This window comes from Acinonyx jubatus, chromosome A3, assembly GCF_027475565.1.
Source record: "Acinonyx jubatus isolate Ajub_Pintada_27869175 chromosome A3, VMU_Ajub_asm_v1.0, whole genome shotgun sequence".
NCBI lineage: Eukaryota > Metazoa > Chordata > Mammalia > Carnivora > Felidae > Acinonyx > Acinonyx jubatus.
Window position 1 is genome coordinate 106,669,788 of NC_069388.1, and position 13,033 is coordinate 106,682,820.

Below are 13,033 nucleotides of genomic sequence, written 5' to 3' on the forward strand. Positions count from 1 at the left end.
AGAAATAATTTGTATGTATCAAGGCAAACAGTCTTAGAGTAGGATTATCCTATAACAATAAAGATGAGGACATAAAGGAAGTTAGCAAGTATCTAGACTATGGAGAATAACTTCTTATTCTGGCACCAATACTGTTCTGCTGGAAAACAAGTAGTGGTCCCCCCACATCTCTGCATATGTTTCTCTTTCCACAAAATAAGGCAGTTTCTTGATTGTAATGTTAGTTTTAAACTCATGTTCCTGACTCTCCTAGACATAAATGAGGGAAGGAGGCTTTGAGAGGTCAGATCTGTTTAGAAGTAAATGGCAACTATGTATATCTGGGCATGTACGTGCAAGTGTCTGTGTGCATGCCACACATTTCCAACCTGCAAATACACCTTTAATACGGTTTTTATAATTCTTAGTCCGTGGTATTTGGCATGCGAAGTAAAAATAAATAAAAAAGAAGGCTCTATCTCCTGTGAACTTTCTAGTTTCTTTTTAAACGTGAGGTGTGCTAGGGGTGCCTCCGTGGCTCAGTCTGTTAAGTGTCTGACTTCGGCTCAGGTCATGATCTTGTGGTTCATGAGTTCAGGCCCTGCGTTGCGCTCTGTGCTGACAGCTCAGAGCCTGGAGCCTGTTTCAGATTCTGTGTCTTCCTCACCCGCTGCCCCTCCCCTGCTCATGCTCTGTCTCTCTTTCTCTCTCTCTCTCTCAAAAATAAATATTTATAAATAAATAAATAAATAAATATGTGAGATGTGCTAAATAAAAAATGCACTTATATTTATGTTCCATATGAACAAAATATTTACTATGAGGGTGACTGAAACTTAAAAGTAACCAAAAATAGCTGCTTAATTTTGAACGTGAGAACCCAAGAAGTCAAAGCAAACACTACCCGAAACTTTCATAAACTGGATGGGTGACTGCTTGCTGACAGTGAAGTGAAGCGTGGGGATTTTTTTCTTTTTTTTCAGGAAACATGGGTTTGACTTTGAGAACTTAACGTGGGGTTGTAGTAGCAGATCTAGAGATTCTCTGCACTCTACTAAGAGTCATAACTAAACTATGGAGAGCAATATCTTGATGGCTTACTGTGGCATTTTTCAAAGTGTGGTCCTGGAGCAAGAGAATCAACTGGAGCTTCTATTTACAATGTAGGTCCCTGGGGGGCCTGGGGGGCTCAGTTGGTTGAGCAGTCAAGCATCAGACTCTTGATTTCTGCTCAGGTCATGATCTCATGGTTCATGAGATCGAGCACCACAGAGGGCTGCACACTGACTGCGGACCCTGCTTGGAAATCTCTCTCTCTCCCTCTCTCTCTACTCCCTCCCACCTCTCTCTCTGTCTCTCTGTCTCTGTCTCTGTCTCTCTCTCTCTGTGTCTCAAAATAAATAAACTTAAAAAATAAAACATAAAATGTAGATCCCTGAGCCCCACCCAGACTTTCTGAATCAGAAACTCTGGAGTTAGGTCTAGGTAATCCTTATGCACACTTAGATTTTAAAAATCAGTGGTTTGAGTTATCCTCCTGCCCACCTGTACTTAATGTTTGTATGTCACCCCGGGGAAGCTTGCTAAAATGCAGAATCTGATTCAGTAGGTCTGGGGCAGGGCTCAAATTCTGCAATTACAATTAAGCTCCCAGGTAATGAACTACTAGCCCAAGGATCACACTTTGAAAACTGGGCTTTTAGGGACTATTTAGGAACTACATATATTAAGTCTAAGGAAAATCTCTCTGTGCAATCATGATCTTGATTATATCTTGCATTTATATAGCATCCCAGACTTTACCAAAGCATTCTCACATACTTTATCTTTCTTGGCCTGACCCTACAACAACCCTGTGAGTTAAGTAAGGTATATATTGGCTTATTTTTACAGATGAGAAAACTGGAGGCACAGAGATGCCAAGTGAATTGTCCAAAAGCACAGAGCTATTTGTCAGCAGAGCCGGGACTAGAACCCAGATCTCCTGACACCTAGTCAGGTGCTCTTTGCACTAAATCATGTTGCTTTCTCTCCTGACTCTGAGACACAGGGTTTGGCTGGTTCCGCAGGACAGGGGTGGAAGATACACAGAGTATATTTAAGGAGATGGAACAGTAAGAGCTTTATACATCTCAGCAGGAAAGAGCTGACACCGTTAAAGACACGGCTTTTGAATGGTTCATCTTTTGCCAACTAAAACCCTATCTCACTTTCACCTCAAAAACACTCACACTCACATGCACACACATACACATATATACACAAACATAGATGTGCCCTATACACACATGCATGTACATCCCCACCCATACACACGTGCACACACATAGACCCACAGACACACACAGCCTCGGCCCACCTGGACTTTGCATTCTGCCTCTCTCTAGGATCCCTAACGATCCACACCTTCTGGATTTTTAGAAAGAAAAATTTTGTCCAAAAATGGAAATAATAAGGTGAACTTTGTGTGAAAACCTCACATGCTTGGCAAATTTAGTGATAACCGTAAGAGAAAAGGCCTGTTTTAATTGATCTCTGTTTGATATCTCCTAGTGTCACTTTCTGAACTGACTTGACTCATGTCTGACACTGTTAAGGAATGAAACTTGCTGTCTAGTATGTGTGGTTAATAGTCCCTGATATATTGTTTAGTATTATCTGGTATGCCTGATAAACAGCCACAAATATTTTACTTACTGTTTGCTTCTCAGGAATATTGTTATCTCTGATTAATGGGTTTTTTTTTTCCTGTCAATTGTTGAACTCCCATTTTTCCACATATTAAATAGGGGGATAAAAGATACTTCTATGAACATGTGAAAAGCATTCTTTGCAGCTTAGACTATACTACTTAGAAGGTTCTGTATGTAAATCTTTGCCCATCCCAAGTCACTTTGAATTGGCATTATTATTTCCTATCTCCTTCCCTTGTTAATGAACTTTTAAAGTTCAACACATATCCAAGATTGAGTTGTCTAAGAAATTTTGCCTAATAGAATTTTGTAACGCTCAGAGTTGAAAATCAGAGCCCCCACAAAAAAAACAAAAACAAACAAACAAACAAACAAACAAAAACAAAACAAAAAACTCTGGGAACCCTGGGGGAATCCCAGCAATTTTAGCTGAGCATAGGAAGGTCCCTCTGCAGAAACCAGTCGGACTTGGATTCCTGGAGTCCAGATCAGCTACAAGTTCCAAGGTTCTTCACAACCCAGTCCCTTCCTGTTCCTGTGGCCTGTCACATTTGTTCATATTTCCCTATCTCACTCATCATCTAGGCAGTTTTTAAAACTGAATTCAGACATTCAGTTTATCCAGGAGGCCCTCTCTGACCATCATCACCCCAGGAAGGTTTAAATACCCCTCCCCTGTGTTCCCACAGTTTATTATAATTCTGTGTTTCTGTGTTTCCTCCCTGCAATAAGCCAGTGGTCCTGGAGGTCAGAGACTAGGCACCATTCATTTCTGAACCCTCAGCACTTAGGACAGAGCCCAGTGGGAGGCAGGTGCTCCGTGTCTGCTGAAAAATGAATGAATGAAAGGAGTCAGTGATCCTCACTCTGTCCCCACTCACTTGGAAATAGGAATAGGTGTATAGGGCCCTTATTCCTGGAACACCCGCAGCCTCAGCCTAGGCAAAGGATCTCCAGCGCTTGATACAAATGATACTTAATGCAGGTAAAGTTAGTTCTGGACTATATCATTTTCAAGATGTACCAATACAGAGCTGCCCTGTAAACCCTAACCACCATTTCTAAAGTGATGTTGAAGAGGAAGGATGGTGGCAGAGGTCAAAGCTATCCAGCTACTCTCTGCTTAATCAGAAATTGCGTTATTCTAATCACATGCTGAGAAATTAAGTGTTTGCTCAGGAACTGCTAGACCTTTCATGGGTAAGTATTTAAACACCTCTTTAAATGTCCCAAGGCTTGCAGACAGCAAGGTTAGACATCAAAATACTGAACAATGATATGGACGCTAAAGAAGGTACTTGTGAGTCAATGTCTCCTTGACTATTTTGTTGCCCCCATCCCAGTGGAGTCTGCAAAGCAGTGTAACACCCTTTCCCAGGCACAAGGTAAGCAAGCAGAAATGAACTTCGCTTTGCCGCTGACTTTGCAGGGAGTCCACTGTGAGATGGAGCCACCTGCCTCTTCCCTAGCTACGAGCAAGTAGTTACTAGCTAGTGCGTGTCGAGGAGTGGAGCAGGCTGGCACACCGTGTTGGGTTTTAAACGCCTCAACGAGAAGGTGCGCCTAGCGGGCAGAGGAAGAAACGAGCCTGGGACTTGCGTGAAGGTCTTTAAAAGTGAAGTGCAACTGTGAAGTGCCACAGCTTAAGCAGCGAGGCAGAGGACACGTCTAACTCTTGGAGGGGGCGGGAGGGGGGCGGTGTAAGCAGGTCTAACAGTCCGTCTTTCCTGCTGGCTCTTTGCCGTCATACATACACATGCAGAACACGCCCTCGTGCCCTGGCACTGCAGAACGGGCGCTACCGCTCGCCTCCGGGGGCATCTGAGGGGGCAAACCTCCGATCTGGGCTCTCCCTCGACGGCCTCCGCTCCCCCTCTGGCCAGCCCGCTTTCCCCTCCACGCTAGGGGAGCCCAGGCTGCTCCCTGGAGATCTAGGCCCGGGGCTGCCGGCGCTGTGGGTCTGGGTTCGGTTTTACTTTACCCTCCTTACTTCCAAATAGGTCTGCTTTTCGCTTTGGGACCTCTGTTGGGGGAAGAAGGTCCTGGGCGCGCCGCGGGCTGCGGCCGCCGCTGCAGCGGCGGCGGCCTGGCCGTGCGGCTGCGCGGCGCGCTCGGCCTTGAGCGGCGCGCGGCCGCCGCTGCTGCTGCGCGTGCTGTAGAGGCGCGGGGCCACGCCCTCGGCGGGCGGCGCGCGCGGGAACTCCTTGAGCGAGCGGCTCAGCGGCTTGGCCTTGCCGTGCGCCTGCGCCGCCGCCTCCAGCTTGTAGGCGCCGCTGCTGCCCGCCGGCGACGTGGCGCTCTTGGGCAGCGGCTGCAGCGGGTGCTCGGGCCGCTCGGCCTCCATGGCGAAGCTGACGGGCCGGAGGAAGCAGATGTCCAGGCTGGACTCGGAAGAGGCGGGCGAGCAGTTCTCGAAGAGGGCCGGGGCCTGGAACGGCTCCTCGTCGTACGGCGCGGGCAGCGCGAAGATCTCGCCGCCGTACTCGAACTCCTCGTAGCCCGCGGGCACGAAGCCGCGGGCGTCGGGCAGGAGCTCGGCCGGGGCCCGCAGGGAGCGCTCCACGTTGCCCAGCGGCTCGGCGGGCGAGGGCTCGAAGTCCATCTCGGGGATGGCCTGCAGGGGCCCGGCCAGCGCCTTCACGTCCTGCTCGGCTGCACAGAACTGCGCTGGCGCCAGGAGGCTCTCGGGCCTCTCGTGCTTTCTGCCCTCCATCTCCCACTCGCTGGGCTTCCCGGGCTGCATGCTCTCCATCAAGCTTTGCTGTTGTTGGCTTTTCTTCACTGGAGGCATCAAATGTCTGTAAAAAAGGAAACAGTACAAAAAGAGGTGTGCTTACGGTTGGTTAGTTCAGGCCGCTTCCCAAGCAGCGCGAAGCCGGGAGCAACACGGGAGCCAGGTAGCACCTAGGCGCAAAACTGCCAGGTCCTCTCCTCTCTGCCCTCCCAGGCGTCTACGTGTGTCACCGACCAAGCTCCGTAGGCGTCACCAGCCAGGGAGTCCCCACGAGCCCTGGTCCCCCACGTGGGAGGGTGAAAATGCCGTCTATAAAGCGGATGCCTGAAGTATCCGTCTGAGCAAGAAGGCTCTGCGCAGAGATGGCTGGTGAGCCAGGATGGTCATCACTCCACATATGGACGCTCTTACCCGCCCACCACGTGTCCAGAGCCCCAAGATGCCTCCTTTCTCTCCTCTCCCTCTTTTGCCCTAGCAATATGATACAAAGTAATGGAAAGAACTTTTATTCGACTCCTGGACCTACACGCTTAAGAACAATTATATTCCTCGATGAAATCAGTGTGGTACAAACTTGAAAACTGTTGAATCTGGATGATGGTATGTGGGGTTCCCTGTACACTTTTGTGTATATTTGAAGTTTTCATAAGAAAAAAAACTAAAAAATTCCTTGTGGCTATAGAGCATGCTTTTAAAAGTTGTCTCAAACTTTCACCCACAAAAACATGACCGAAATGAAAAGGCTGTCACTCTGAATATGCCCAATTTCATGGAAGGATATTTTGCTTAATCATGAATAACGAATAATTTACATAGGATATTAGGGTAGCACACACATCACATTGGATGTGATTTGCCAGTTCTGGAAGGTAACAGCCAGGCAGATGTGAGTGGAGGGCTACACACTGACCCAGCCTGATTGTTCTACTCGTTTATTAATCCTACCATAAAAATGCATTAAAAATACAAATGTAAATGCTGAGTATCTTTCTCTGGTGATACTCTGGTGAGTGTCTTTCTCAGGTGAAAATGAGGTCTCCCACTTTCAAAGGTGAAAAGAAATGATAAATGAAATGCTGACCTAACCTGAATTGTCTTTTAACTTGGAAAATTGTTGAGTTTTTTACTGGCTATTTTCCCAACACAGAGTCCAATGGCAGCCATCTTTTCGGGCTAGATATAATCTCTAGGGATTTCATTTGGGGGCTCTGTTTGTTTCACTTCAAAGATCATTCTCATAAAAGCTGAAGTGGGGGCACCTGGGTGGCTAGGTCAGTTATGCATCCGACTCTTGATTTCAGCTCAGGTCATGATCTCATGGTTCGTGAGTTTAAGCCCCGAGTTGGGCTCTGCACTCATAGCGCAGAGCCTGCTTGGGTTTCTCTCTGTCCCTCTCTCTATGCTCCTGCCCCACATGCTCCTGTGTGTTCTCTCTCTCTCTCTCTCTCTCTCTCTCTCTCTCTCTCTCTCAGCGAGCCCAACACAGGGCTTAAACTCACGAACCTTGAGATCATGACCTGAGTCGAAGTCCAATGCTCAACCGACTGAGCCACCCCATTGCCCCTGGAATTTTGAGTTTTGGTTCCCCTTATCTTTCCAGAAAAATTGGTTTCAAAAGTAGCCAAGTTGACTTTATCCTTATCCTTTAGAGGTAAAGAGTTCCAGATACATAAATGGCCTATTCCTTAATGTAAAAATCATCAAGAAGTTTGCTCAATAAGAATCCAGCTTAGTGGGGGCACCTAGGTGGCTCAGTCGGTTAAGAATCCGACTCTTGGTTTCAGCTCAGGTCATGATCTCACGGTGTGTGAGTTTGAGCCCTGCATCAGGCTCCGTGCTGACAGCACAGAGCCTGCTTGGGATTCTCTCTCTCTCTCCCTCTCTCTGCCCCTCCCTCACTCACTCTCTCTGTCTCTCTCTCAAAAATAAATAAAACTTAAAAAAAAAAAAAGAATCCAGCTTAGTGTGCTAGAGGATTGTATGCAGAGACTTTAAAAAGCTGTCAAATACATCCACTGCACAGAAAAACTTTAAGAGAAGCTGTCACAAGTGGAGAAAAGAGCTTATGAAGTCCTTTTATGAAGAAGCTTCAAGGGGAATCAGGAGGACTAAACTACACTCTCTGTGCATCACCTCAGGCCTGTTTCTCTTTTCAGAGCCTGGAGTTCCACTCCCCCCTGACTGGGATTCTCTCCCTCTACTGTACCTTTTGGAGAACGTAAGTAGGTTCCCACCCTTCTGAGGAGCTATAAGATGCCTTCCTGTCTTCTTGCAGCACTCTCTTCCACCCAATCACTGTCCAAACCCAAAGAGACTTATGTTGTAGATGGAGGGTGGTTATGTGTGGTAAATTTTTAGGAGTAGCCGTCAGCCTCTAGGCCTGCCCCTTGACATTAGCCTTCCTCTGGGATCCAAGTTTTGCGTCAGCTGCTTGCCTGCCCATATAGGCCTGATGGGGCAAGAGAGAGGAGAGTCCTGTAGATCATACTCCTCGTTCAGGCTGTCCTGCTACCCCACACAGACCACTTGGCACCCAGGGCCTTGCCATTAGCATTTCCACAGCAACAGGTGCTTACGTGACAGCAGGGCCAGAGCTGGGAGCAGAAGGGTAGGGTTGCAGCATCTCTTCTGAGTGGATCCCGCTGTCGCGGACAGCCTCAGGGCCTGCAGTGGGGGAAGCATCTTGTCCAGTGTTTGCACACTGGGAAGCCAGGCCTTTGTACAGCTTCGCCATGGATGACCTATGAGAATAGAAGTAATCATTTTCAGGGTGTACATTGGGAAATTGGCTCTGAACACACAGATTAGGACAAGAAAGATAAGGAGACAACATTTCTTAGATGAAGCTCATCTGTGAAGTTCTCTCTCTCTCTCTCTCTCTCTGGCCCTCTATAAACAAGGTTGTTTACATAACAGTGTAAGCTAGATGCTGGGCAAGAATAAGGATGCTGATTAATTGCCTGAATTAAGTTTGGGGGAAAGGGGTGGTATAGGAAGATAGCCCCCAGACCAGCATCTTTTTCCGGTCTCAAACACCCACAGAAATTATTCTGTTTTCCTCATTGATTGGAATGAGGTTGAAGGAAATCCAGGTCATTAGAAAGTTCTGCTGTAGATTGCTTCTGTTCCCTCTGAAGCCCAGATTCTCCCCAGTCAGCCCTTTTTGTTTCTTTTTAGCATTAATTTGTTCAACCACCACCCCTCCCTTATTTGTTTTGTTTTTATCCATAGCACTTGTCACTATCTAACTTACTTATTAACTTGCTGTCCAGCCCTAGAAAGTGAGTTCCATGTGACAAAGATTTTTGCTTGTTTTGTTCATTGCAGTATATTCAGTGCATAGAGCAATGCCTGATGCATAGTAAGTGCTCAATAAATATTTGTTGAATTAATGAAAGAACCCACATTCTGGCCTTTAAACTGCATTTTTTTAGTCTGGCAAGCTTAGGGAAACAATTTCAATGGTTAGTAACATGAGATAAGGGGGTCTGCATAAGTATTAGAGTAAAACTGTTTATTTTTCTGAGGTAATTTCCCCCAGGTAATAGGTACCTCCCTCCCTATGGCCAGCCTGGCCATCTCATTCCCCACCTCTTCTCTGTTCTCTTCCACCTCCTGTCACTGCATTTCAGCCACTTTCAATACAGTGTGGTTACTTGTGACAGGTACCCACATTGTCTGTATTCTTGTTCTTAGAAACCTTTGATAAACCCTCTAAGCAGCACCATCAGAACCTTACTTCTTGAGCTTTTTCCGTTTCTGAATAAGCAAATCCTCATTGCATTGAAACAGCAGGGTGTAATGCGAGATAAATACTCGAAGGCGCTGAACACACACCAGAAGTAGATAATAGTCAGGGTGTTCCTGCTCTGTGAACTTCAGGACGTTCTGGATGGAGGAAAAAAGGAAGCAGCATTGCATAATTAGAATGAAACATTTTGTCTCTTGTACCCTTTGCCTCCATCTGTTGTGAGCGTTTGGTAGCCATTTAATCAAAACAACAATACATATGGCCAATCTAATTGGCTGAAAGGTTAATCTTAATCTAATTAATCTGAAAGGTTAAACTTGACGTTCTCTTTGTCCATCCCACCAAGGGAGACTAATAGTCATCATTGTTCCTGTTTTGGCTGGATGTAAACATAGGCTAATTCCATCTGAAAAATTTGAAGGATCTATTCATTAGATTTTTGAGGTAATGGAGCCATTCTAACAATTACTGTCTATAAGCAATGCCTTATAACCCAAATAAGTCAGACTAATGGTGAGAATGTCAGACATCAAGGGGAGGATGTTTATGATCAAACCTGGTCTGGTGGTCCCTACTATATTGCCTACTGTGTGGTAGTGGAACATGCATGTTCGTTGGATCTGGAAAGCTAATGTGTATTGAGTCTTCCTATTGCCAAGTACTAATCCCTTTACATATTCGTTTTCTCATTTAATGTTTACCACAGATAGATTAGATAGGTGCAATTATTATCTCTGTTTAACAAATAAGGAAATCAAGGCACACCGAAGTTAGGTAATCTTCATTAGGCCACACATCTAACAAGTAGCTGAGCCAGAATTTGAACTCGTCAGACAGTAGAATCGGGGCTCTCATTTATCATACTGCTTGCAAGACCTGGGTTTGAGACCTAGATTTTTTCACCTATAACATGTGTTAACTTGAGCAAGTTACTTAACTTCTTTGGCTCTCTATTTCCTTATCTAAGCAATGGTAATAATACCTCTTTCATGGGATTATTGAAAACATTAAATAAGATAATTTAATTTATTGTGAGAAGATCTTAAAATCTAAAGCCACATATAATTGAAAGTCTTCTTTTTTTTTTTCAACTTTTTTTTTTGTTTTGTTTTTTTGGGTTTTTTTTTATATTTTTGGGACAGAGAGTTCATGCTCTATGAACAGGGGAGGGGCAGAGAGAGAGGGAGACACAGAATCAGAAACAGGCTCCAGGCTCCGAGCCATCAGCCCAGAGCCTGACGCGGGGCTCAAACTCACGGACCGCGAGATCGTGACCTGGCTGAAGTCGGACGCTTAACCGACTGCACCACCCAGGCGCCCTGAAAGTCTTCTTAATAGTGATACTGGGCTACTTCTACCTGAGATAAATCCCAAGCATTTCTAAGATGCTTTCAACTGAATTACTTAGGAAAACCAGTCAGCAATTAAACCAGAATAGGTGGATGTTAGAAATAAGAGGGACTGATAGGGATGCTGGTGAGCCTTTCTCTCAACTCTACTTCCTCCAAGGGGCTGCAAGCCCTGTGGAAAAATGATGTGCAGAAGTCACCTCATCAACTTCTTCATGCTTTGTCTGTGACATAAGACATAAGCAATATATGGCAGGCTCTTGGACTCAAGCCAAAAGAAAGTAGTCAAAGAGCAGTTAAATGGACAGGTTACATAGATACTTCTTAGATGCCAGGGATGGGGATGGGGTAAGAGTTTAGGGGTACATTTAGATGGCTGTAGAACAAGATGGAAGGGACTCAATAGGTACTTAGAGTCTACCAGGAGCTTCTATAGAAAGATCCTGGATCAGCAGAGGTGGTGATTGCTGGTAAATGAAGATAGAACTTCAAAGGCAGACATCATGAACCAAAAATTTTTAGACATTGAGATTGTGGTTCGTACTACAAGGTAGGCATGGGATAATCATAGCAATCTAAATCATTTAATTACTCTTTAGAAATACCAATGATTCTTCCTTGACCCTTTACAGTGTTTCTCATTTAGAAGCCAAAAATAGTAGTTTAGCTTGAAAGTCATCTTGGTGGCTTCCCAGCCACGCCTACCTGCAGATGTATCAGGTATTCAGGGATGCGCTGGACTATGTGAAAAAACAGTGTGTAGATGTCAGATTTAATCTCTTCGTCACCCTGAATGAAAGAAAGGTAGAGTCACTCTTCGGTGTCCCTCCGGCTCTGGCTGCGGAACCCCAAAGTCAGTCCTACCAGAGTAGGCAGAGTTTTTTATTCCCAGAGCATTTTCTTTCTCTAAAGTGTCATGGTCCTTCATTGGATAGGCCACTTGTTCAGAGACATGCTCAAGGAGACAATTCTTCTGTAGCAGGGAGCATATCATATCATTCTTTCGAATCCACCCAACTTTCCAAACAACCCCCTCCCTCCCCACTACTCTTGTTAGCACAGTGCTGGACACAAGTGGACACTCAATAAATTATAACCAAGTTGAATAAATTCATTCAGGTTCTCTTGTAAGTACTCATTACAGTGGCTTAGTAATAGGCCCTAAGGGTAGACTGGAGCCTCATGAGGGTGGAGACAGAGTATAACTAGAAACTGGTCAGCCGGGCTGGCAGAGCAAACATGTTGGACTCTCCCCATGTCCCTTTCTTTCCCTCCCTTTCCCTTCCATCTCCTCCCCTCCCCTTACTTTCCTTTCCTCAAATATTTGATGGGCACTAACATGTGGTAGGCGTTATACTTATAGGGTTGAGAGTAGTTGGGGGGGTGGAAGTAGAATGTTAATAAGAAAGAGACCCTCACCTCTCGTGAAACTTGATTAACTCTTAACTTTAGGCTTCTGATAGAGTTTCTTCCTATTGACCTAAAATAACTAGAATTGTTAGATATTTATATGTGCTTCTTGAGCACCTACTATAGCATTGCAGTAGCAATACTTAAAGCTACATGATTAGAACCACTTTATGATCTTATAAACTGACACAGGATGATTTCAGGTTAATATTCAGATTCAAATTGTACCTGGAAAAAAAAAAAACCCTCATAGAGCATGCAAGCTGTGGCCTGAGGATCTCTGCTTAGAACACCTGTTTGCTTTGTGTAAACTTCCAGTGCAATAGAACAGAGAGTCAGCGAGGCAGGGCGTGGACCAAAGCACTGGCACTCATCCTCGAGTGGGCTCCTTTAACTCCAGGTAGGGTGTCAGGGACTCTGTTGGAGCCATTCCTCAGCTTGGAAGACAAGCTGAGTGCATGTGTTGTGTTCCCCTAGGTGGATGAGCAACTTCCGACAGATACACCTGTAACCAAAGGTCAGTACACACACAGAGTCACCTTACCTCCTTCAGAACAACAACATGAACCAAAGAGATGCATTCAGGTAGGTCCCTCAGGTAGGCAACATAATAATCCAAGAAATTATTCTTAAAAACAAACACAAAAATGCATGGTAAGACTCTGGACACAGGAATGATAGCAGCTAATATTTTTACAGTTGTGTGTTTCACAAAGGAGTACTTTGCAGAGATTATTTTGATCATTTAATGTGTTCGTTAATATGTTTTGGGGGGGTTTTAAATTCATTTTTTTAAACTTTTTGGTTTTAAGGCAAATATCCCTATGAACTTGAGAACCAAAATTCAATAATCCTGCTTTCATGAGAGAAAGTGAAAAACCAATGCAGCGGAGAGGGGTCATGTAAGTTGAAAATTTTTGTGTGTGTGTTTATTTATTTATTTTGAGAGAGATAAAGGGCAGAGAGAGAGGGAGAATCCCAAGCAGACTCCACACTGTCAGCACAGAGCCCAACGCAGAACTCGATCCCATAGAACTGCAAGACTGAGACCTGAGCTAAAATCAAGAGTCGGACACTTAACCAACTGAACCACCTAGGCACCTCGAAAAAGTATTTT

The 13,033-nt window shown here is 45.1% G+C and overlaps 1 protein-coding gene across 1 annotated transcript in view; it reads right to left on the bottom strand.

Annotated features, from left to right (window-relative positions):
- ARHGEF33 (Rho guanine nucleotide exchange factor 33) overlaps positions 1-13,033 on the bottom strand; it is a 42,936-nt gene that overhangs the window by 7,906 nt on the left and 21,997 nt on the right. Inside the window, exons 10-14 of the mRNA XM_053201393.1 lie at positions 12,461-12,544; positions 11,212-11,295; positions 9,146-9,294; positions 7,983-8,147; positions 4,654-5,470 (exon numbers count right to left, since the gene is read on the bottom strand). Of these exons, the coding sequence (XP_053057368.1) occupies positions 4,654-5,470; positions 7,983-8,147; positions 9,146-9,294; positions 11,212-11,295; positions 12,461-12,544 (1,299 nt within the window). The remainder of the gene's footprint in view (positions 1-4,653; positions 5,471-7,982; positions 8,148-9,145; positions 9,295-11,211; positions 11,296-12,460; positions 12,545-13,033) is intronic.